Genomic DNA, 26,645 nt, shown 5'->3' with positions numbered 1-26,645 from the left:
TATATTATGCACTTCCAGTGATGCCTCAATGAAAAATTCAGAAATCATTTCACATAGCAATGAAATAAAGTCCCTTGGGTAAATCAATAGCTTGTTTGACTTTTAAGTAGACTGTATGTCTTTTAAATGTTCATTCTTTTACAGGTCTTTAGTGGTATCATCTAGAGTAAATAGTATTAAAATTGCCATTACTTTATGTATCTTGCTGTGAATGAGATTGAGCTCTTATGTTGCATTTCATATGGCCAGCTGAACATATAGAAGGTTCCTGCGTACATTTGGGACCTTTGAGTTTGTCCTTGTAAAATAAGACTCCAGTTTAATATCTAGTACTTTAAGTTACACTTTACTTTGCTTACTGAAGAACAGCTAAGCTTCAGTTCTGCAAGAGAGCAAACAAAAATGCCATAATCTAGATGTTTTGGCAAAATTCTCCAGATATGCATCTGCTTCCCAATAGAAAACCTGCAGCTTTATCCTTATTCTTTCTTTTTTTAACCTGCTAATATCTATTTCTACACATTTGATTAGTGACAGGCAGAGGGAATTTCACTGGACAGAAAAAGGACAGTACACACGACTCAGCAGTTAAATTTTAGCAGTTTTATTTGTAGATGAAAGCAGGCATTCAGATTTCCAAAATCTCTCTCCAACAAATTGCAAAAAGTAGATATGAGTTTAGAAATTCATTATGAGAGCTCTCCACCACTACTTCGGTATCCCGAATGGAGAAGAGCAGAGTTTGGTTTTGGTTTTATACTGTTTTTACCGAAAGAAAAGGACCTATAGAAAGGTTTTTGTAATTCTAACTCTAAAGTACCTGGAGATCAGTATACTCTGGAGGACTGAGCATAGGACACAAATCCGAGTTGATGTTTTCTTCAGTTTGACAGTAGCAATCACTAAAGCAGCCTTTAATTTGGGTGCCAAGATTAAGACACCGTTGTGGCTGCTTTGTGTATTTCAACTCTTCTGTGTCTCTGTTTGAAATTAGTAACAGCTGTTAGTACTCTGCAAGCACAGAAATCAGGTCTGGGGTGTTTCGAGTTTGGCATTCAGAATAAATCAGTGTTTGAAATGTAGCACATTCTATGTTTCATTTTACCCATCAGTAAAAATGATGATCTGACATCATTGCCTTCTCAAAGTATTAAAGGTATTTTTTGAAACCTTTCAACGTGTAAACCATCAGAAAAGTGCTAAATATAATGTTGGTTTAAAATCAGAAGTGCATAACATTGTAAAGCATGGTTTGTCCTGTTCTTCAGTTCCAGACAAGTTAAATTGGGGAAACATGTTTCCAAAACATAGTTCACTACTTTTATGTTTTTCTGTTTTTACAAAAGACAATATTATAGTATTTTCCTTTTCTACTCTTATTTCTCCAGGCAACAATCTTTATTCCATGTTTTAGCTGCATATTCCATATATAATACGGTAAGTTGTATACCACACTTCATATGGTTTCTCTGAACATGCCATAAGGTAACAACTTTCTCCCTAAATAAAAAAAACCACAAACATTTCAGAGACCTTTGGAAGTACATAGAAATAAATTGTTTGTTTGTTGACATGTTTGGAGCTGAAGTTAAAATAAAACAAAGCAACTTGATTATGGGTATCTTATTGGACAGACTGAACTGTGCATACAGTTTGACCGAAGCTAAGTATTGTATCTAATAAGAGTGATGAATTTGTGCTGCTACTGATATTTTTCCCCCTTTATATTATGTGCCTCACATTCATTTGAATGATGGGAATGAAAACAGTCTGCAGAAAGATGCATGTTGGATTAAACAGGCGTATTTCATAACCTGGAGGGGTCTAACAAATGGAAAATGGTTTTAAAGGTTGCACCTTCTTTACTTAAGCCCTCAGTCTTGGCTGCAGTCCTGGATGAGGATTTGTTAGAGTGGGGTTTCCAGACTGTATCATAAGCGTTAGACACTTAGGTGTTTTATAATGTCTTTTGGCTGCATGCAAAAAATAGAAGAAACAGAAATGCTATCTTGTCCACATTTAACTGTTTGGGGTTTTTTTTATGCACTATCCCCTCATTTATTGTGCCCATTTTGATCATTTTTGTACATCTTTCATTTTATATCCATCAGCAGCTGCTGATGGATATAAAATGTAACATTCAATGTAAAAATATGTAAAGTTAAGAAGAAGAAAGTGAAATTAAGCAGTTACTCCAACTAAATACCACTTTGTTTCATTTTTCAAAGTTCTAGGAAATGCAACCTTTCTGTCCTGTTTTGGTTTCTGTCTCCTTGCAATTGTTGGCCCATACATTGCTGGAATTCATTGTCTTTCACTTTTTACATTGTCTTAAGCTTTTCAGTTTAAGCAGCCTTGACACACTGAGAAATAAAACTCTGGAAGGGCCTTTATATATCTCTTACAGAACATTGGACTAATGTCTTCAAGTTGCATGAAAAATATTGATTAAAATCAGCTGTACAGTGTAATTATAGGAATGCTGCAGCGAGGTTTTTATTTTGTACTTATGTTGTTGCATTTTTCCTCTTAATGTATAGCAGTTCTTATGCTTTGATTTTATCTCTAGAGCATAGTTCTGTTAAGAACTCATAAACATGAAAAAACTTATTCAACAATTAAGTCGTTGTCCTTACAAATACTTTATCAGTGGGGTTATCTGAGCAGCTAAATGATAGTGACAGTTGGTTCCTGCCATAAAAGTCAAAATTAATAGCAGAGGAAATACACAAGCTCAGTTTTAGAACAATAATTTTTTTTTTATCTTTGGGTTATTACGTGTGCTTGCTATGGGCTGCTAAACTTGAGCAGGTTTGCAGTTATAGGTCACTCTTGCAAAGTCTTATGTTTATTAGGTGGTGCCCTGATTGTAAAGCAAAACAAAGTGAGATCCTCCCCCTGCAAAAAACCCAAATTACAGCTAAATGGAAAATACATCCATCTGGAGAATAAGGTTATACAGTTACTTGAAATTATTAGTACTGACAGGGATTTTGTGTGTCAGTAGAGAGTTCTAATGAAAAATCAAGACTTCCAGTTTACCTCTCAGTTGGAGGGTTGTGCATCTTCCCTTCCATCTGTCAATATTTCAAACATTTAATAAATATTGTGTTTGGTGGTGCCATAATTGGGGAACTTGCACCATCAGGACAGGCATCCTCTTTCCTCCATTAGCTCAAGGAAGAACTAAAAGCTCATGGTTATGAGGATTTTTTTTTTTTTCTTCAGCATTTTAATATTTTCACTGTCTGATTTTTAGGAAGTTGGATACTGTCAGGGAATGAGCCAGATCACAGCTTTACTCCTTATGTACATGAATGAAGAAGATGCCTTCTGGGCCTTGGTGAAACTTCTCTCTGGTCCAAAGCATGCTATGCACGGTATGGAGTTTCATGTCACTTAGTGTATATACTAGGTTTCAATCTGCCCTATTTAAATTGTAAATTATTTGAAAGTGGAACTATGTTGTTCTGTCTGTATAGTCAAAATAGGACATAATGTGAGCTTTATACTTGGGGGTGGTATTGGATGTTACTGAAGCTCACCCATAACAGTAAGTAATTGCTTTTATATGTGATATCTTTCAAATAGATCTTAATGAAAATCAGATGTTTCCTTTCCTCTTAGTCTCTCAGGGAATGTAACCAGTTGAAAGCTGGTTATGTAGATATCTATATAAGCAATATAAAACTAGTGGAAACCTAATACAGAATGTGTTGAGTAATACTGCTGCTATGGTATCATTCAGAAGGACAGGAATCCACAGTAAAAAGTTGCCAGTGTATCTAGGCATTAATTTTTAGTTTCTGTGGTTTACCTCTGCCTGGCACAGCGTTTCCTGCGGTCTTGTTACTTTTATGTTATTGGTAGTTCTCTCTTTCTATGCCGCATTTAGTGTGATCTATGCATATTCCATGCCTATTGGTATGGAACTAGTTCAGGAACTCCAGCATCTTTTGTAGATGTTAATGATGTGGTGATTCAGAAAAGCTGTACTTCCTGGAAGCCTGAAAAAGTAAATATTATCTAGAACGTGGGCTTTTTAGCAAATTTCCATCAGGCTCTGGCTCCTTTTCCTTACTTAAGAATTTCTCGTACTGTGATTGCTTCCTTCCCTGGCTTTACAGTGTTCCTCCATGTTCTCTGCCCCCAACACGAAGTGCTAGTTGGCTATTTTTCTGTTTATACTGCAAAGCTATCACTTTTTTTTTTTAAAAAAAAAACCAACCACTGTTATCTGACAATGTCATAATAGAAATTTTGAATTCCTCAAGAGTCAGAGTTGCTTGGAGCTTTACACAATGATAACAGAGACTAAAATAATCTTACCAAAAATCTATAGATTTAATAATCATCAAAAGCCATACAACCACAACTGTGCAAATACAGCTATGTAGAATGCTGAGCTCCTCAAAGGTCACAGAAAATTTTAGGTGTTCTGGGGGGTATGTCTAAATAAACTCGTTAAATACCAAATCAGCTGATCTAGTTTTGATACATGGGAACTTCACAGAGGTTTACTTGCCTTTTTAAGATTGCGTAGACTGTTAAAAAGGATTTTAAAACTTTTTCCAGGTTTTATGTCTTAGTGTTTTGTCCATGTCACCTTTTTTAAAACAGAAGAGTCCTAATCTTGGAATATGATGCTAATGGAGAGCTCTTAATATGAATTTCTCAGGCTGATTTTTGTCGTCATCATTTGAACTTGCTGTGATGAACAGAAGGGTTCACCTGGTAGCTGGTGATGGACTCACAGGCAGAATGTGTCGCTTGTGTACACCTGGGAGTCAGTGTACTGCCTGTGTAACTGCTGCTGAACACCCCGTTCAGACCTCTCTCTCTCTGTGTCCTTCATTCTGTCCCTTCTCCTTTCCAGCCCCAGTTCCAGGGCATGTGCCTGTCAAGTGATTAGAGAGGGAGGGAGGGAGCTTTGAGCAGCCCAAGGCTTGATGAGTTCCTCCACAGGGTGCATGAAGCATCGTGCCATAGGTTCACACACACATTGAAGCTGTCTTGGCAACGTCTGTTAAGGAAGTTTGCATTCATAGATATGCTGACAAAACCTTAATTATAACTCAAAAGTTCCCAATTTATAATTTATTAAATATTACCAACCTAATCTAAGGTCCTGCTGTCAGCAGGTTGGACCAGATAATCTCCAGAATCCCTTCCAACCTAGGTTTCCTGTGATTCTTGGAATGCATATGTTTTAAATGAGTTTATGCCGCAGTGCAGCATTACTCTAAATATCACCATAGATTCTGGAAAGGAAACTTTAAAACCGACTTAACTGGTGCCATATAACCATCTGCACGTCTTCTCTGTTCTTTGGGGAAAGTAGTTTCAAGCACTGTTTGCCAGCTTTTTAAAGCCTAAATAATTTCAATTCTAAATTGCCAATATTCATGAAGGAAAACTTTTACAATTACACTTGATGCCCCTGACCACTATGTGGTTCTCTGAAATGAGCGTCTCTCTGGAAATTATAGGGATGGGAGGAGTAATTGAATTAGAATCATATTGACACAAGTAGGATGGTTAAAAGTTCCACCCCATAGACAAGGTTTTTCATCTGTTTTTCTCTTCTACCTGTGATCTGGAAACCTGAAAAGTTTTTTCCGGTGCAACCCATGTGTCTCAGGTACATAGTCAGACTAATTTCTAGTATAACACCACTTGAAGTCAGGGGATGAATTTGGCCTCTCTGATGTTTCATGTTATAGGGAAGGTGTGAAGTCTTTAAACAATAAAATACAGGTTTCTGACTCTGAAGATGATTCAGGTTTTTTAGATTTTTTAAAAGCCCAAACAGAAAGAGCTTTCATAGTCTTAAAAATTCAAGATAATCAGTTGGTATATATAAACTGAAAGAGCAACTTTCCATGGAAAAAGCACCTTTAAATGTTATTAGTGGTGGCTAATTAGCTTTGATGTGGTCATTCACTGTTTACATTAAGAAAAAAAACCCTAACACCTTGCCTATATATGTAAAATTTCCAAATACGAAACCTGAAATTTAAGTATGATAGAATGTGCATTTGTATCTATGAAATACTAAACCTGTGTGAATCTGAGATAGTAAATCTTGCAGCTTAGTGACCATGTACTGAATTACATAATTGGTAACTAGACTAGAAAGAGCTTTCTTTTTGGTTTGGGACTTTTTTTAGTGATTTTTTTTTTTTTTTTTTTTAAGTGACCTGTGCTCTGTGGGTCCATGTTTCTTCCAATTTCCATACTGCCTATCATTTACAAGTAAAAAATGTTGGGGTTTTTTGGTAGCCTTTTTTAATTCAAAGACTATGGAATTGCTGTACCAGACCTATTTAACCCAGTGTCATGTCTCTGGTAGTGACCAGTAACAGATGCTCAGTGAAATGTCTGAGAATAAGGCAACCAGAGATCAACACCTTCTGGAAAATGTATTAGAGGCTGAAAGAATTTCTGGAGGAACTTCTTGAGATGGATGTTTTGCCTTTAATAGTCTCCAGTAGACTTTTCTTCCTTAAATAATTCATTGCATTTAACTATGGATTGTGTTCTTCCATTTTTGTTTTGGCTCTGTCATGATGGTTTCTCGATGGTGCTCTCTGGATTTTGCTGTGGAGAAGACAGTGAATGTTTATAACCTCTTCACTGCTGGCACTTGGTGGTATTTCCCCTTGGGTGCTTCTTTTCTTCAGGCTGATCAGACGTAGTGTTTTAATCTGTTCTTGACACAGAAGTGGTTGTGTACTTTGATAATTTCTATGACTTCTTGCCTTGTCTGGATTTTCCAATACTCTTTCAGGGTGGCTAGGACTTAACTGATTGTTCATAGTGTGGACACATGGCACGTGTCAAGTAGCTTAGGTCCCAGCACAAACTCCTATGCAACTTCATGGGTGAAGCCTTTTTGTCTTTTTTATTTTACTATCTTTTAACTCACTGGATTAGCTGCTTTAGGAGGTGGACTGAAGAGATGAAGCTACTTGGGTTATAGAACCTATTAAGTACCTTTGGAAAGTCAAATAGGCAATATCCACTGCTCTCTGTGCCTGTATGCTCACTGATTTCTTCAGGGACACCCAGTAGAGTTAAGAGACTTGACTTCTCTTTGTAAAAACCATGTTGATTCTTCTCTGGTGCATTGCATCCATTTGGGTGTCCACTTACCCAGCTTCCTTTATTATTATTTCTGTTGGTTTCCTCTTGGAGTATTGGCCTGAATATTGGGCTGAACACCAGTTTAAGAAAAGCTGACATCATGTCAGCCACTTTCCGGGCTCCTGGTATTTTAAGCAAGAGGTTTCATAGAATCAATATTTCAGTTAGTTGATCTTTGAGTTCTTTTAGAGCCGTTTAGGGTTCTGGCTTGAGAACATCCCCAATGTCTTCCATGCAGAAATGTAACTTATTTTTACTCTTGACTTTATCTTCTCTGAGCACTTCTAAATATCTTTGCAGACTGTTGAACCTACAAATTCTCTGTCAGGCTTTCTTCTTCCAAGGTGTTTGAAAACAGATCTATTAGTAATTTTTGTAAGTTGTTTTTTTGGGAGAGGCTTGTTTTTCACATTTTCATACTGCCAGTGTTTGATCATCTCTGATTTTCTGATCTGAACAGAGCTTCAGCTTTTTGAAGGGTCTTCTTTGAGTGGTTTCTTTTCCTGCTGTGTAGCTGTGCTAGCTTTCTTCTACATTTCAAGCTTTTTGGCTAGTATTATGTGTTCGCTCTGAGCCTTTTTTTAACTCTGCATATAACTCAGTTGGAAGGGGATCTTAGTGCTTTCCTTTTCCTGTGTATCATCACTGGAAGTATTCAAGTTTTTTAATACCATGCTGGTTTTGGCTGGGCTGGAGTTGATTTTCTTCACCGTACCTGGTATGGGGCTATGGTTTGGATTTGTGCTGAAAACAGCGTTGATACCACAGGGATGTTTTCATTACTGCTGAGCAGTGCTGACAGAGAGCCAAGGCCTTTTCTGCTTCTCATCCCACCCCACCAGCGAGGAGGCTGGGGGGCACAAGGAGCTGGGAGGGGGCACAGCCAGGACAGTGGACCCCAACTGACCCAAGGGATATCCCACACCATATGATGTCATGCTCAGTATATAAGCTGGGGGAAGAAGAAGGAAGGGGGTGACATTTGGAGTGATGGCATTTGTCTTCCCAAGACACCGCTACACGTGATGGAGCCCTGCTGTCCTGGCTGAGCACCTGCCTGCCCATGGGAAGCAGTGAATGAATTCCTCGCTTTGCTTTGCTTGCACAGCATTTGCTTTACTTATTAAGCTGTCTTTATCTCAACCCATGAGTTTTCTCTCTTTTACTCTTCTGATTCTCTCTCCCATCCCACCAGGGGGAAATGAGTGAGTGGCTGGGTGGTGCTCAGCTGCTGGCTGGGGTTAAACCATGACAAATATGCCCTTAGTTTCAATTGTGCAAGTTCACAATCTTTACTTTTTACTGTATATTCATGTTTTTCTTGGCAGAATATCCCTCTAACCCTTTTATGGTCTTTTCTTCAGTGCAGACAGTTCTAGTAGCTGCCTATGCTGTTTGCCCTTCTATCATGAATTTGCTGGGCATAATCCCTATTTATGTCTTTTTGCTTTTGAAAGTTTTAGTTGGTATGGGTTGTGGGGGTTTTTTGTTTTGTTTTTAAAGAATAATTATAAATTTGGTTTTCCCCATGATCTTATAGTGAGTATACTAGTAGCATCTGCTGTCACCTACCATTACTAATTTCATGATAGTCACTAAGGGAATGTATTGATGTTTTGCTGTAGTCATTTAGGCAGGAGTATGTGCATATTTGTATGTAGACATCATAATATTGCTATGAATATCTGTTCGGATCCAGTGGTCTTATAGAAGGATAGTGTTGTCAGAGCTCTGAACGCCTTTTTTTAATGTAATTTTTAGAGTCCATACACCTGTTACATGGTCAACTTCTTTTCTTAGGTTTTTTTATTCCTGGTTTTCCAAAACTGTTGAGGTTTCAAGAACATCATGACAAAATACTGAAAAAATTTTTGTCCAAACTTAAGCAGCATATGGTAAGTATTGATATCACAACAAAAGCAATCCTAATTTACAGCTTGCTACCTTGTTTCAATTCAGGTTAACCCACTAGGTTAAGAATACCTCAAACCTCAAAAAAAAAATGCAAAGTTTTAAGAGGCAGAAGTGCTGTTGCTTTCATTATAGACAAAGCTGTGGTGCATCTTGGAAGAGTTACGATAAAATTGGATCCTAAAAGTAGTTAAATTGTGTGTCTACCTCACTTTTGACCTCTGAGTTAAGGAAAATATGTGGTCCTTCTACATGGCCTTGTGCAAACTGCTATATAGCAAGCTGATGTTAAAACGTTTTATCAAGAGTTAATTGTATGTAGAGCTTTGTGGCTCATCTCTGGACAGAGGTGACTTTGCAACCAACCAGTTTTAATCTCTGTTTAAAAAATAACCTTTATAAAAGGAGGAATTAATGGTCCTTTTAAAATCTGCACGTAGGCTGTAGTATTTTCATGAAGCTAAATGTTGGGTGTTCTTTCTTCCAATACTCTTAAATAAGAAATAATATATTCTTTTTTTTTTTTTTTTTTTTTTTTGCTAATACTGGCTGTATTTATTCTAAGGAGCAAATTATTTTTCTAATGGGAGAAAAATGCCCTTCCAATAGTCATCACGAATTTTCTCTTAGAATCACATTGTTCTGCAGAATCCATCTCCAAGTCTTAAAAGGTAGTGCAAGAGATACTCAGCTGCAGCAGCATCTTCTAAGAGTGATAGCTGCTTACAAACATTACCTTCCCAGGACTATATTATTCCCTGTTTAGTATGCTTATCTCCTTAAAAAAAGAAAAAAAAGACAATATGGAAACAGACTAGCACCTTGGCAATGATGAATTGCATCTAATGTACGCCTGTTGTATTATAAAATAGAATTTTATGTCTTTTTTAATACATGCTGTAAGACCTGCTCATAACATGGAATTAGGCAGCTCTGGTTAGGAAAGAAACCACTCTTCTGTTAAAAGGTCAAGTCAAAATTAGTCATGCAAGATGATTGTGTTATATTTAAAGAAGAAAAAAAAAAAAAAAAAAAGATGACCAGTTCTGTAACTAATTTGACCCTGAAATGAAAGTTGTGGATTTAGATTTTACAGTACAGGCAAGATGATGATGATTCTTGTTTAGAAATATATTCGTATTCTCATTTTTTGAGGTTACCATGTTTCAGGAACAAAAAAGTAGAATAATCCCAAGAAGATTGGCTGGTTTTAGCAGTAAATGGTAAAAAGCCCTTATACTTTCAAAAATCAAAAAAAATAATTATGTGTGATCGACATGATACAACCTGAGGTTGGCACACTATTAAATTTGTATATTGTTTATATACCTCTTATTACTGCATTTAATAATCAAGAACTTTTTTTTTTTCTGTCATCCATCCCCCATCTCCTCCCCTGCCTTGGGTCACTTGAAAGTTTCAGAAAAGTGCAGAAAGTCGCTTCAGTATCTGAAAAAGCTAATTTAAATAAAATGCCTTGATAGCTCCCTTCTGAGGGAGTTCTTGGCCACTTAGAGGGACCCAGAAAACACTTTCTCTGTATGTTTGTTATATATTTTCTGTTCAGTTTTAAATCAGAACTTAGTTCTATTTTTGTGTGAATTAGTTTATTGACATTAAATTTAATGGCAATCAGGTTTTTTTATCAGGGAAAGGCATGTTCCATTTTACCTATCTTTTAGTAGGCTGATGGACATTCTTACAGGTTGGAAAAACCTCAAAATAAGTTTTTTTTTTTTGTTCTGTCTGCTTTTTTCAAAGACTCTCAAAATGGAAAACTCATAAAGATTATTTCAATTATATTAGCAGTTATTTTTCTTCATTTCTTACTGTGAATGTATCACTAAGATGAGCCCATTTTAACTCACTGAAAGACAAAGGTAAAGCCCTACAGGTAAACCAGAGGGATTTGGTCTGTTGCTCATTCAGTGTTTGTATACTTGACACTTTTGGAAAAGTTGAATTTGGCAAGCATAGCATATGATGTTATCCCGAAGTTAAAATTCAGAATTTCTTAACTTTCCAGCTTTTACTTTGGCTTTTCCTCCATGAAACTGCAAAGAAGCTTTAGCCATCTTTGAATGGGGTGGCATACCAGATGGACAATCTGTGTTCCAGGGGAAATTAGGCCCCTTAACTAAGGAATGAAATTCCTTATCAGTCTAAGTGCTGTTTTGAGGTCCTGTGTTTGAAGAATTTGATTGTTTTAGGCTGGTTTCTGGTAGATAGTCACAAAATCTTTTCAGCCTTTGGCATGAATTGGCAGCCTTGCTGTAGAGAAATGAAAGACTAAATGGACCCGGTGCATGAACTTTGGTTGCTCCAGAATATTGATTTATTTTCTTGAGAGAGGATTTAATCCTCTACTACTTCTGTCCCAGGAATAAGATGGAGGTCTAAGATGTGTTAATACCTCCACATCTCCAAATGCATGTTCCTTCAGGTGGTGAGGTTGATGAATAAAAACTATAAATGACAGAAATTGTATTTGTTGGTTTGAAGTAATAGCGTTTCATGTAGTTAAATTAATTCTTTATGGTGAATATTGGGTACATTGTCCTCAAGGTGAAAATGTTTTTTCATGGACAGTGCAAGGCGTTACTTGATCTTTGTGAGTATTTTGAAACATCTGTGTTTCTTACAGGACTCCCAGGATATGTCCACTAGCTTTTACACAACAAAGTGGTTTTTCCAGTGTTTCCTTGATCGTGTGAGTATGTTTTTCACTTTGTATTTCTGTTTTTAATTGTAGCTTGGGACAGACTGTTTTCACGGTGTTGCCTGATTCTGTCATTGCAGACTCCCTTTACGTTAAGCCTCAGGATATGGGATATCTACATACTTGAAGGAGAGCGGATTCTCACTGCTATGTCTTACACAATTCTGAAACTACACAGAAGTAAGAAATCTCTCAAATATTTGAATGCTAGATGGAGATTCAGCTGGTTTTGTTCTTATTTTCTGTAGCTTGACCTCGTGTGAAAATCCTTGTTTCCCATTTTCCTTATGCTATTTCTGACAGGTATTTTTCTTTCCTTATGCACAAAAAGATGAAAATCTCTGCTTTATTAATGTGTGTGTGTGCGGTGGGTTGACCTTGGCTGGACACCAGGTGCCCACCAAGCCGCTCTATCACTCCCCTTCTCAGCAGGACAGGGGTGGGGAGAAAACAAGATGGAAAAAAACTTGTGGGTCAAGATAAAGGCGTTTTAATAAAGTAAAAGCCGCACATGGAAGCAAAGGAACCAGAAAGATTTATTCCCTATTTCCCATCAGCAGGCAATGTCCAGCCACTTCCTGGGAAGCAGGACGTATAGAATCATAGAATTGTTTAGGTCGGAAAAGACCTTTAAGATTATAAAGTCCAACCGTTACCCTAACACTGCCATTCCACCGCTTCAGTACGTGTAGCAGTTGCTCTGGAAGACAAATGTCATAATAATGAATCCCCCCCTCCCCGCCCTTTCTCCTAGCTTTTATTGCTGAGCAGACATCGTCCGGTATGGAATACCCCTCGTCAGTTTGGGTCAGCTGTCCTGGCTGTGTCCCCTCCCAGCCTCTTGCGCACCCCAGTCTAATGGGTGGGGCAGGGGGGATGTTGGGGGACAGCCTTGCCTTTGTGCCAGCACTGCTCAGCAGTAGCCGAAACGCTGGTGTGTCACCAACACCTTTTCTAGCTACCAGTACAAAGCACAGCACTATGAGAGCTGCTATGGGGAAAATTAACTCCATCTCAGCCAGACCCAATACAGTGTGATTGCAAAAGAAAAATATTTATTACGGTAAGAAAGTTAATTAAACACCGATGTGAGATGAGCTGCATTGCTGTTTAAATAATGGGGACAAAATGTTGTAGTTCCACAGTTTGGAAATGGTTTGTTAGCCCCTACAGGATTTTAATTAATCAAAAAAGCGCACAACGAATCCAGAACGTGCCACTAAATACCTGAAACTCTATCAGCAAACAACTCAGCAATGAGGAATCACAACTGTAGGTGTCTCTTTATACCATTGTTTGTCCAGGAATGTAATTAAAATTCAGTATTTCTGTAGTCTGCCTGGATGGCCTTCTCTTCCATCTCTTGCCTTCAGATAAAGTAAAATTTGAGATTTTGAACAGAAGAATTGTCCAAAGCATCTATGCCCGGTTCCCGAAAGTGATTCAGCACCTTAAGTTCCAAAAGATCCAAAAAGCTTTTGAGGATGGATGTTAGCTTCTAAATATACTTCAGCATTTCTCAAGATGATACCTTGTAGCTCAAGTTTGATACAGTCTTACTGTATCAGGTTTAGGACTTCAGCTTTCTTAATGAAGTCATTTAACTCTATGTAAATTCAGAGGTCTGCACAGAGAGCTGCAGAATTATGTCTTAATTTGCTTGCTCGTTTACCCTCCTTGAACTGTGGTGATACTACCTCGATGTCTCGCTGGGGTATATTCATTAGTTTGTTCATAAACTGCTTTGAAAAATGAGAAAGGTTACTTTTTTAATTACTGTACTTAAGAAAGCTAAACATTCAGAGGCAAATTGTTAAGCTTAGCGTTTTGGTTTATCTTTATTTGCAAATAGACATCTACTTGAAAATTCTTTTTATTCACCACTCTTTATGGAAAAGACCTGAGGAAAAAGTTCGAGTGCAGGTCTGCTTGTTTAGCAAGTGCATAGCAACTTCCTGCACGATCAAAACACCAAGAGTACCTTACGGCAGCAGAGAAGGGATTAGAGGACTGGCAGAGAAGGTGGCAGAAGACGGATTCCGATTTGTTTTCCAATCTCTTTTCTACCCTTAGAAACATTCGTGGTATTGCTATCCAGTCAAAGTGCCTTTGAGGAATACATGCCAAAAGCATTTTTATTACAGTACAAAAATATGTTTTTATGGTTTCTGTATAGAAATTATACCTTCTGTAACTTTTGATGGCATACATATGCTTAAAGAAGCTACGTAAGTATGCAGTTACAGCATTGCAAGCCAAACAGGCTTGTATGGGAAACATGGCCTTACTGCTGTGTACAAGGGGAAAGAAGAATAATCTGATAACTGTAAAATGACTTTCAAAGTATGACCTGAATTTGATTGAAGTAGCAAAAAGCACCTGAATTTTCAGAGAGCCTGAAGCAATGGTTCTGAAGTCTGAACTGCCATCATCATTTCATTGGAAGTTAATTCAGTTGTGAATGAGGATACGGTAACTATCAATTTTTAAAATGTTTTACTGCTTTTCAAAGCTCTTAATAAGAGAGATGATGTATGTTGTACAGATCTACAGCACTGTTTTGTAGGTTGAGGATGCAGGCTGAAAAATAAAGGCCTGAAGCTGTTGGATGTAAGAAGGCTGAAGGAAGGTGACTTGTAGTTAGTTTTCTGAAGATGCCCTTTCTTGGAAAACATTGTCCTAAGTAGAGAATGATAAGTAGAAAGCATTTCCATGCTGATTTGCAAGTGATTTTTTTTTTAATGCATTGTATAGATTTCTAGTATAGAATTCTGTTAGCTGCTTAATTGACAAGTGGTTTTCATTCTACTTTAAAAACAAAAGCATCTTATGTCTTATGTACATTTTTCCAATGTTCATAGTCAAGGTATTTTAACATATAATGTTTTCTTCTTATATAGAGCATCTGATGAAATTACAAATGGAAGAGCTTGTAGAATTTCTGCAGGAGTCTTTAGCCAAGGATTTCTTCTATGAAGATGACTTTGTAATAGACCAGCTCCAAAATTCTATATCAGAATTGAAACGAGCAAAGCTGGATTTACCAGTAGCTGGTAAGAAAATTGTACATATGCATATTTAAATATTTGGAGCTATTCACACATTGTCCATTTTTAAAGTGTTAATTCATGCTGTTAAAAATTTTGCAAATATTTATCTCTTCATCACTGCATAGGTTTTGGGTGGTTTTCACCAAAAATATTTTACAGTTTAAAATCAACACCCTTCATTTCATGAGTTTGTTCTTTTTCTGGTGTTTTGTTTACTGATTGTAAGCTAATAGCAAAGCGCTTTAAAACATCCCATGTTCTGATAATTCTATTAACTTGGATTTGTAAAATCTTTAAGATAGAAGATTAAATATCAAGGTTTCAAATTATTTGAAGCGATGGCGTTGTTCACTGTTTTGTAGCTTGATTAGCTTTGGAACAAACTTCAGGTAAAATAGTTTCTTCTGTTAGTCAAATCCAGATTTTTAATTGTTTGCAGGTGATAGACCTTCTGGGTATTTAACTGAATTATTCTTCTCAGCCTTTGTGTTTGTGCTTTTCGATTGCAGAGTGGAGGTGGTTGTTTCATGGGGCACTACTTATGAAATGTGTATAGGATCTCTTCTTCCTGTATTAAGATTGTATTATCTTTTCTGATTCTATTATCTTTTCTGTCCTTACCTCCACAATCTTTAATTAGAATTTTTTTGGTGATTATTCTCTTTATCCTTGCTAATTGTAAAATAGAATGTGAGAAAGAATGTAGGTTTTCAAAACTTTCAAAAATATGGCAGAAATTACTTTAAAATAACTTTATTAAGTTGCTATGGTTAGCTTTCAGAATTTAAGAAGTGTCAGAATAAAGGTTGCCTGTGAAGCGTTGTTGTGATAATTCAATCCTGAAGCTCTTTCATTACTGAAGTCAATTTTTCTGTTTCTATAGACCTTATTTATTGCAAGCAGTATTGAACTGTTTCAGGACTACTCATATACAAATAGATACCTCTTTCATCTGGTTCTTCAGCAGCTCTGTCCCTCTAGAGTACACACACTTTCTGTACATGTTTCCCATCATCTTGGCTTCTTGTCAGTGTTCCCATTTCTCTTGCTCCCTATTCCTGTGTTTCGCCCTCTTTCTGACTTTCTATAACATCCCTCCAGCATGCTTCTCCCACCTACAATAGGTCTAAATCTAGTTAGTCCTGCTCTTGTTTTTTCCATCTGCTCACTCTTCTGGGTCCTTCTCATCTACAGACTGCATTCTGTGAGTCTGCAGTTCTCCATGTTACTGCATGTACTGCTTCTGCCCCTTTCTGATCACAGCCTTCCCATCCTGCCTTCCCTCCATCCTTCTTCCACAAGCTAGGTTTCAGCCTTGACTTACTCTTCAGAGCAAGTTGCTCTTTTCAGCACTACTCTTCAGCTGTGTGCTTTGTCGGACATCGTCACAGCTGATGCTTGGTCATAGTGACCAGATCATAGAATCATAGAATGTTTTGGGTTGGAAGGGATTTTTAGAGGTTATCTAGCCCAACCCCCCTGCAGTGAGCAGATACGAGCAAATATGTTAGTGAGCAACTTTGTCTTTCAGCATCAGTTGCACTCCATCATGTTAAAAGAAGATAGATCATGGGAGTGCTTTCTGTTAAATTATAAATACAGAGTTCTTTGTGATTATGTTTGAATGGTGAGGGGATTATCCCCAAAACCCTTTTGTTTGTAGACGGCTAGATTTTTCGTGGATGTGGTAAAGTAAATTTGAGCAGTGACACGTTTTTAGTTTCCACTTGAAGCTGTGGTAGCTCAAGAGTTGAGAAGGACTTCTGTAGTTTGCTACATGAGGGAGTTAATGTATCTCCCAGCCTAGAAAATCATATGCGTGTAACTTGCGCTGCGGAAAATACAAAATTTGCTGGAAATTTTCTTGATGGAAAAAAAGGGAAAGCAGAAAGTCTGTTCTAACTCTATGTTTTAAGTCTCCTCTTTTGGGAGAATGTAAAATGCTTTCAAGTGAAATTTTGTTTGAGAGTGCTCTTGGTTTTCACAGAATATAAAAGGAGGCTTTAGGTGACATAAGAGCCATCCACCATGCAATGCAGTAACAGAAAGTGAGAGACACAAGGATTCTTCTTGTGGAGACCAACAGCGAAGGGTAGTGAATGTATCTTCTTGTCGAGTCTGTTGGGCAATGGAATGCAAGTTTTTTGGTTTCATACTTTGTACACTCAGGTGTAACTTTTGGTGTGAGTAGCTGACAGTACGGTAATTGTTTTGAACCGTATTGGTTCTTTCTTTTGAAGAGAAAGGTTTAATATTAAAATAGGAAAAGCAAAGCCAAAGTGAAGTGTATTTTGGTGCTGGATGAGGAATTGAGCTTTTTTCTTTTTAATTTCAAGGTAGCCTGGGAAAGCCTCTCTGTGTGGTATATTTTTTGCCACGGGTAAATGGGAACATTACTTAACCTTTCACAAAATAAATATAAAATGCCTTCATCCTAATCCTTGGGAATCTAGCTGATTTGTCAGCTGTTATCTGCTGTTGAGTGAGGCTGCCTCATTTGTTCTTCATATGAATTTCACAAGCCTTTGATTTTTTTTTTTCTTTTCCCACTTTGATGTTCATTTTGGTTTTACTAATCACTGTCTTCAGGCAATAATATTTTTCTACAGGTTCTCAGCATTCTCTAGACATTCAGCTTTGCTCATGTGTCTGTCTGACTCTACTCTCTTTACTACCTTCAGTCTTTACTATTTTTCTTCTAATTTTATGTAAAACTTATGAAACCATTATAAGTCATGCAGTAGTATGCACAAAAAATACCAGACTGCTCATTTAAGTATCTGCTGTAGCCTGAGAAAATAGCGTTTATTTCAGTTTTCTTAGCTGAAATCAAAGCACTACTTCCTATCTTGTAATTTTTTATTTTTTTTTTCATTAAGCAGCAATTACACCTTTAAGAACGAAAGTAAAAATTCATGTTAGGAAAAAGGAAAAAAAATCCCCATCTTACAGTTGCATCAGTATCAGTCATCCAGGAATAGCAGTGAGCTAATTAAACTCAGTGGAATTTTCCATCTGGCATCCTTTGTTAGGCTGTATAGATTTTCCTGCCCTAGTAGGGTAAGCTGCAGTAGGATATTAAAAGAGGTAATAACGTTTGCGTTACTTTAAAGTAGATGTCTGCTTATGTCCGATGTAGTTTTTGCTGGCTTGCTTCCTCCATGACTTCTCCCACTGAATTGAGGAGCTCCCTTCAGAGCAGAGAGGAAGGAAGTGACTTTGTTTAACACTTTCTCCCTGATAAAAATGCTAACATGCTCAGCCAGAACATGGATGTTAAGGGGATGATGCTAATTTTGGATGTCAGTGAAATGCTTTTCCCAGTATTAGGGCTATTTTGCATAAAGCAGACCATGGATTTTCATTCCTCTCTGTGGTAATTTCTAGTCTAACTGCTGGCAAGTATAGGATAGCCTGTACTTAGCAACTACAACCTTCAGAGGAGGGCTTGCAACTTAGGTGCTGTTCTCAAAACCCAAGGTAGGCGCCCCTGTTCCAGTGGAGATGTGTTCTCTCTGTGAAATCTTACTGTCATCATACTGTCTCTCTATGGAGACAGTAAACCGTATGGATAAGCACACTTATTGGCAAGCCGCTTGGTTGTCAAGCCATCAGAGAGGCAGGCTGTGACAGCTATATGGTAGAAGCTGTCCTTTAAGGTACTTCTCTTCTGACGTATACTCAAGCAAATTTAGTAGAAAAGGCAATTGCTCTTTTCTGGATTGCCTGGAACATCATGAAGGGTGTCCACACCACGTCAGGTTCTCAAAGAGCACACACATCTGAATCTCTATGATTCCTGTTTACATCTTCTCAAGGAGCCAGATCTGACGCAGAGCAGACATTCTCTTCCTTAATTCAAGGATGATGCCTAGAGCATAGTGAAAGGAATTTCTTTGGTATACGCCACTCATTTCCAAAATCTCTTGATGCAGATTCTTTCCTGGGCTGTTATTTAGAACAGCAGCAAAAGTCTTTAAATGTGCACCAGGTGTGGGTAGAATTTCCAGCTTTGCTATAAGTAGGACTACATAAATAATGCAATGCTTAATAAACAATATATATGAATAATATATTTTTATAGTGTCTGACTTTAATAAACAAAAGTGCTTACCAGTGAAAGTTTCATATTCGACTGAAAAATATGTGGCTGAAAATAGTTTGTTAATCTAGCACTTCATAAACAAGGCAGGCCCACCTTCAAGGCTGAAGGCTCTCAGGTCTGTTCTCGAGACAGTTTCTCACCTGCATTTTGATGTAAGGTATCCTGAAAAGGGGGGCAGAGGGATCCTGGGTTGGATTTTTTTAATGACTGAAAGTTTAATAGACCTTACAGGAGCTGAGAAGGCCTTAAATCAGACAGAAAGGTCTTGTACCTTAATTTTTAAGCAGTATTGGCAAATTTGGAATCTGCCCTTGTCCTTGTGATCATCTTAACTATATTTGTGTGTGACAACACTGGCTTTCAACTCAGACTCAGTTCTTCTAGTTCTTGCGGCCTTTTCTGTATTCAGGGAAAACTAACACAGTTTGAATCTTGCATTTGCCATGAATTTTTAAATGTTTATCTGCTCTTTATCTTCAAAGGTATGTTTTATGAAATTTGTTATCAATTTGTTATCTTTTATTCAAATATCTATTTTAAATACTCACCAGTGATAGTGCAGAAGTATATACTGGGTTGATAATATATTAAATAATGTCTATTCTCTGCTGTTAATGTGCCTTTTGACAGCCAAAAACAATAGAAATATGTAAGTCAGCTTGACTTTTCCTGTTTCTGATGGTGTCTCTCTTTGGTTGTGTTTTGTTTCAGAGGAATTTTGGATTTTTCACTTGTGCTTGAAGAATACACAAGTAGCTATTTCATATGACGCATTTCATATTTTGATCAACTAAACTAGTTTTTCTGACTTGTTTCTTGTGTGATACAACTACTTTATAATATTATGAAGGAAATTAATATATGGAATTATATTAATATAATCAGTATATTATTTTCAGCAGTTTTGGACATTGGCTTTGCATCATGTAAAAATCTTTACTGTTCAAAACTTGCATGCTTTTTAAAAATCTGATGCAGATAGTTATGCTAGTCATTGTTTATACTCCTATTTTAAACAGACTTCACAAGAAAATATATTTTCTGGAAAAAGTGTGGCATTAGAAATGTAAATTGAAGTGGTTAATTTTAGAAAATTTTTTTTTTTGCAAAAGCAGCTTACAGACATACAGGTGGCCACCGGGCTCTTCTGGTTGATGACCAAATTTGTTAACAGTTCCATTGTTTATCTAAATGCAGGTGTTTATCAAGTAAGTTTTCCTTCCTGTCAGTACTACAGAAGTGATGTAACAGAAAAGCAAACAGCGTATTTTGTTCTACCTTCAAGTTGTCAGGCAAGGTTTCATTTTAGTAATTCCTTTGCCGCTGATGGCACGTAAGGGAGGAGGAGCAGAGGTTGACTTTCAGACAGCAGCTTGAGCTTCTAGTGCCAGCACTTAAATTTCTTTAAAATTCTCTTGGACTTGTAAACTGAAGTAGTAAGATGGGATGTCACCGATGGAAAATAAACACAAAATATCAAGATGTCGTTTTAAGAGTTGTTTTTATGACCATTACCATCCTTGAAAACTGTGTTAGAACAGTCAAAGTGCATGTATTCTGGTGCTGAAATTAAGGACTAGACTGTTATTCACCGGAGAGAGCACTTAAAGCACTTTACTCCAATTACATGTCTGCTATTCAATGCATGAGGCTGTTAGTGCCTCCTGAAGCAATTATCTGTAAAAGTCTTGTAGTGGAGATCGACTTCCACTGGGTGGTGACCAAGACTTGTAAGAGCAGGAAGAAGAGAGGAGATTTAAAACTTTCTTTACTATGACTTGAATTTCTTATCTTTTGGGGGAACAGTCAGATCTGCTCATGTTTGCTTTGCTTCTTTTCATGTCAGGTAATATGTTTACCAGCAGCAAACAAGCACCTGATTGCTCTTGTTTTGCTTAAATTGTCTCCCTCTACTTCCATTTCTCTCCTTCCTCACCCATTTTTCACCCTATTTTCTTTGTTGTTTGCTTATTTTATGCTATACTGCATACAAGCCAGCTAAATCACTGCCTTTCTTTTAAAGGAAAAATAGACAATCCTATAGTCCCAGCTCTGTAAATTCTGATACAAGCCATTATGTTTGTCTTTGGGAAAAGCCAGTAACTATACTCTGTCTAGGAACCTGTTCTGTTGAAGGAAGAGGGGGAGAGAAGGAGGAGTTACCCAGTTCTGCATCTCATGCAAATACTGGCAACCTGGGAAAAAATCTGATTGCCCTGTTTGCCTCAGAAGACAAAGGCACATTCAAGGACTGTAGTGGTCGTGGCCAAAACAATCTCAGCTGAAACAGACAGCTTTGTGTTAACTTCTAGCTTTGAAATGCTTTAAAAACTTGTGTGTAAACATCATAGATTGTATACAAAAGCACTTGTCCCAGAATCCAAACATTTCTCCCTTCCTCAGTCAAACAGGTATGTCCAGAAAGTGAATTAACTCAGAGTTCGGATCAACAGCACAAACAGATACTCAGTTGAATGTCCTTGAAAACATCCAAATACAATTTCTGCATGCTCAGTCTGAGGAGTTTGAACAGTGAGTTTAACTGAAGTAGTAAAGATGATGGTTGAGTTGTGTGTGAGGCTTTAGGCAGATTTGGAGTGGAAAATTGGTAGGTAAGATATGCAGCTTGTAAGAAGAATCGGTGCGTTTGCCTGCTGCTCCGGCGAGCTATTTGTGTACCTCTTAATGGGAGAGATGTTTGTTGTGACTTGGTTTCTTTTGTTTGCTTTTGCATTGTGGTTTCTTTTCCTCAGCTTTTTGCTTTTATTACCTTCTTTCTTTCTTGCCAGCATGCAGCATCATGGTTTTCCTGCTATTCTTGTTAATAGTGGACTGCTTAAAGCATTCACGGACATAGTTTGCATGCTGTCTTGTGCATTGAGGAATGTCTCGTTGTATTAATGTGCATGGTGATGGATTCAGTTATCCTCTACTTGTTTAATTTTGTGGACTCTTTTTGAACTTCAGGTGTTCTTATTTGTTTTTAAAGTACTTGGTTGTTCCACTGGTAGCGACAGCTCTGTGTCTGTGTGTGTGTATGTGTGTGTGTGTATATATATATATATATGTATGATATGTATACTTAAATTAGAATTAAATATCTGGTTTGCAGTTTAAAACAGATTGGTTTTCTTCTAGAAGGCAACCGGTTTGCAGGATGTCTTTGTGTTCCAGCATCATAGATCCTTATACAACTCCTTTCCTTCCAATGCTCAAGCACTTTTTTGCACCAAAACAAGGCCTGTGCTTCGTAGTTTCGATTACCAAACTGAGTACCTCTAGCAGTGTGGCCTTTCTCAAAAGTTTCACATGCAGATGGGGTTGATTAAGCAAGCTGTGTCCGTTGTTTCTGTCTGAGGTCAAGTTAAACCAAGTTCTGTGGAAGCCCCGTGGCTAAGATTTAAAGCTGTATTTCTTCTTTTCCCCACTGACCCTCCCTCCACTCGTACTCATTGTTCTGTATTTTTGTTTTCCCTGAAAGCACTAAGCTCTGGTATTACCAGCCTATAAACATGGTATCATGCTGTTAGAATGCAGAGGTTTTCTTTTGAACTAACTATTGTCTTGGAACGCTTTGCTTGTTACTCACTACATGAATTAATGTTGAGTTTTAGCAGTTTCAGGACAGACATGGTAAGACTTCTCTGATACTCATTTTACAGCTGTAATTCATGTTATAGCATACATCATCTAGACAGTGCAGCCCACATAATGCCTAGTTGTAGTGTGTTCTTTTACCCTGAAATGTGAAGGAAAGATGACAGAAAGTAATCTTCAAAGCAGCCTAGATAGAATTCAATAAAAATGTCTGCAGTACTCTCATTTGGGTTTTATTAGAGCTTAATGGTAATTAAGAAACCTTAAGTGTGTGAAATTAAAAAAAAACAACAAAAAAACTCACACAAAACCCACCTTGATTGTACAACCAAGTATATTTCAAAGGATCTCGTATTGCTCTGTATGCATTTCTTGGCGTAAAAGCTGGAAGAAAGGAAATCAGTTCGTGCTTTTAACATCTTTGTACAAATCAAGGAAGCATTGCAGCTACTGGAGGACCTTGTCTTTGGGTTTTTTTATATATATATAGCTTGACTAGTTTAATTTCAAGCACAGAAGAAATCATTCTTCTAAAATATTTATTGCATACAAGGACAGAAATTAAATAATTTACAGATGTTGAGGAGCCATTTTCTTATGCTATCCCATAATTGCTATGGATCACCTGGGGGTTATAAATGGATTAGCAGCATATGAAGACTAGTTCTATATGATTCAGATGACAAGTTTCTGATATGTACTTTGAGTATTGTTTCTTAATTCAGAGTTCATGCTATTTTAACATTCAAAATTAGTAAGATTGAAAGCACTGTAATATCTAGGTTCAGTATCAGGAATATTTATTATGGGCAAAATTCACTTCTATTTAGAAGACAAGATCTTCAGCTTCGCCTGACACTGTGTTAGAGGATGCAAATGGAATTAAGTGGTACATATGCCTTTTGCCAAACTGAAGCAAGTTCAGAAAGTGAACTTCTGTTCGTAAAGAACAATTTTGAAGAGGCTGGTGCAGCAGGCAGTATATTGCAGAGCTGTTAAATCATCCATTTACAGCATCCATGTGTCATGGTTTAACCCCAGCTGGCAACTAAGCACCACGCAGACGCTCACTCACTCCCACCGCAATGTGATGGGGGAGAGACTCAGAAGGGTAAAAGTGAGAAAACTCATGGGTTGAGATAAAGACAGTTTAATAGGGAAAGCAAAAGCCGCGCACATGAGCAAAGCAAGGAATTAATTCACCACTTGCCATGGGCAGGCGGGTGCTCAGCCATCCCCAGGACAGCAGGGCTCCATCATGTGTAATGGTGACTTGGGAAGACAAACGCCATCACTCCCAACGCCCTCCCCTTCCTTCTTCTTCCCCCAGCTTATATACTGAGCATGACATCATATGGTATGGAATAGCCCTTGGGCCAGCTGGGGTCAGCTGTCCCAGCTGTGCCCTCTCCCAGCTTCTTGTGCCCCTGGCAGAGCTGAGAGCTGAGAAGTCCTTGGCCAGTCTGAGCACTACCCAGCAACAACTAAACCATCAGTGTGTTATCAACATTCTTCTAGTACTAAATCCAAAACACAGCACCATACCAGCTACTAGGAAGAAAATTAATTCTGTCCCAGCCAAAACCAGGACGCCATGCAACTCATTCCTCTGTCCCCTCATCTGTTCCTCCAGCGGTGGGCTGTTGGGGATTGCAAGTCCACAGATCCACGCTCCAGATTTTAGCCTGATTTGTGAACAGCGGGGCCCCGCGGTGAGAGAGAACAAACCATGAGGCTTGTAATTCCCAGAGCCACTCACTGGAGCCTAATGCTGAGGTGCTACCTCACTGCGTAACCTGCTGTACTGTCTTGCAACATTTTGTGTAGGTGTTCGTCATCACGGAGTGTAGTGTGTGAGGTGATTAACCCTGTAGGATGACTTAACATGTGGAATCTCGTCTTTGGGGATAAAAAACTGGGGATGTGGCTCAGCACGAGTATCTTCCTTTGCCAAGTTGTAGGAAGGTAGACAGTGATTACCTTCAGCATAAGAGCATAGGTTTGTGTATCTAAATCTATGATCGTAATTGAGCAGGGGATAACAAGGGGGAAATAAGAGCGGAGGGTTGTTCTACAGAAAGCCTGGGTAGGCTGTGTTATATGTAAGCTGAGATTTCTGAAGTCATGTATTTCTGAAGGAAAAGGTAGGTTTCCATATGACCTTTGGCCTTGGTTGGACTTGATGATCTTAAAGGTCTTTTCCAACCTAGACAATTCTATCATTCTATGATATGAAGACTTTGAAAATCGAGAAAAGTCTAGTTTAATTGTTTGGCAAAACCAGACTGGTTTTGTTAAGTACTTTTTATCTAGTTATCTTGTCATGACACATGGCGTCATTGTAGTCTTCTCTGCTGTCCTCCTGCTGTGTCCTTAGCTGGCACAAACTGTAAGTTTTTGTTTAGTTTATATAGCAACTGATCTATGATGGTAGTTTGTTGTGCTGTTATAATAAATAATACTGACCTTGGCTGCTTGGCATTCCTCTGTGTCTCTCTATCAGGAACCAGTCATCAAAGATTGAACTCATGTTATTGACTGTAAAAAATGAACATAGCTCACTTCTAACCACAGCACTCGTGTCAGGGATAGAAATATTTGTATGTATGCACTCCTGTGAACCTATATAGACACTTAAAAGGAATTTTAGTTACAAATACCTAGAAAGAGTGGGGTGCTAGCTGTATGGTCTTTTATGGTGGAGAAAGATTCTACAGTTCTTGTCTTAGGAAGAAGCAGGAATTAAACAAAACTATTTTACTGGTAGCCATTTTATGTAACTTAATTTGCATAACATTTAAGCAAGAGTAGCCATTTCTGTTTTTCTCCTTTCAACAGAGCTTTTCATAGAATCATAGAATCATAGAATCGCTTTGGTTGGAAAAGACCTTTAAGATCATCGAGTCCAACCTTTAACCTAACCCTGCCACCCGACCACTAAACCATGTCCCTTTTGTTTAATAAACGGATACAGAGCAGTGTTTTTTGGTTATGCTGACTTTAAAAGTTTGTTTATTTTGGGGGAAACATCAAATAAATTCAGATTAATAAATTTAATGAGAAGTATGTGACCTTTTCTGCTTATAAAGGGAAAGGAACATACTACACAATTACATAAGTTATATGCAAGTGGATATCGTGAAATATTTTGGCTGAGAATATGAAGGGCATTGACTGCTAAGGAGAAAGGCTGCAGTGGAAAATCCGATGTAAATTGTTCTATGAGCAGCATCAAGCAATGAAACACTTCTTTATTCTTTCCATAGTGGCAATGTGAATTGTTCTGGGTCCCCACATAGCTGATGTTTACCACTGGCTGTTGCGATGTGTTGAGCTCCAGTCTGGGAGAGCTTTCCGTTCATATCCTAGTTCTGTAAATGATGTCCTTGTGTGCAGCAAAACTTGCCCATTGAACGCTCAATTGAAATAATGACGTAGCCGGTATCAGTATTAGCTACTTAATTGTTCTATAACTGACAGAAAACTGAACTGGGAAAAAAAAAAAGATTCTTCATGGCATCTTAGTTATACTGTAGCTTTTTAATACTGATGATGAAATTTCTAGGCAGGGGTTGAGAGGGAACAAGGACTTAACTGTGTAGATGTTAATGAGGAGTTCCACCCAAAAGAGAAGTGAGAGAAAGTTCAAAGATGTCTGGTAAGAAGCGTGTGTGTGTGAGTGAGGAGCTGGTAGTATTGCTTACCAGAGGTGAATGTTAAAAGATGGATGAATATAAGACCATAGGTTGGGAGAGGAACATTGGGAAGGATTTTTAACGTGGAGAAAGTAGTTTACTTAATGTAACAGGGACAGTGTAAGGAGGTTATTAGGCTACTCCTAATACAGAGTAGGTAACATAACCAAAATGTCATCTAGGAAAATGATTTTTTGCAGCAGTGTCATAAATGAGCAAAAGCTTGGCAAGATTGCATCAGCTGTAGACAGGAAGACTAGAGTAACTGGTTGAGATGAGAGCCTAGTCAAAATCTTTGTTTGATGTCAGTATATGGAAAAACCTTGGTGGTATTTAGCAGCATGCTGACCCAGAGAGAGGTAGGTAGGTTACCAGACCAGGTAACAGAGTTCATAGCTACTTTTGCTTGCATGACCAACAGA

At 37.8% G+C, this 26,645-nt stretch overlaps 1 protein-coding gene across 4 annotated transcripts in view; it reads left to right on the top strand.

Annotated features, from left to right (window-relative positions):
- The window catches only part of USP6NL (USP6 N-terminal like), a 130,116-nt gene that overhangs the window by 96,468 nt on the left and 7,003 nt on the right, over positions 1-26,645 (top strand). For all 4 annotated transcript variants that reach the window (XR_004841288.1, XM_035889158.1, XM_035889159.1 and 1 more), the window contains 6 exons: positions 1,389-1,437; positions 3,260-3,380; positions 8,947-9,041; positions 11,702-11,767; positions 11,857-11,956; positions 14,677-14,829. Coding sequence is in view for 3 of the 4 variants with exons in the window: in XM_035889158.1 (XP_035745051.1) it covers positions 1,389-1,437; positions 3,260-3,380; positions 8,947-9,041; positions 11,702-11,767; positions 11,857-11,956; positions 14,677-14,829 (584 nt within the window). In the remaining variant the exon portion in view is untranslated. The remainder of the gene's footprint in view (positions 1-1,388; positions 1,438-3,259; positions 3,381-8,946; positions 9,042-11,701; positions 11,768-11,856; positions 11,957-14,676; positions 14,830-26,645) is intronic.

Source organism: Egretta garzetta, unplaced genomic scaffold, assembly GCF_000687185.1.
Source record: "Egretta garzetta isolate BGI_Z169 unplaced genomic scaffold, ASM68718v1 scaffold291, whole genome shotgun sequence".
Taxonomy (NCBI): Eukaryota; Metazoa; Chordata; class Aves; order Pelecaniformes; family Ardeidae; genus Egretta; species Egretta garzetta.
This window is presented reverse-complemented; position numbering and strand designations above follow the sequence as displayed.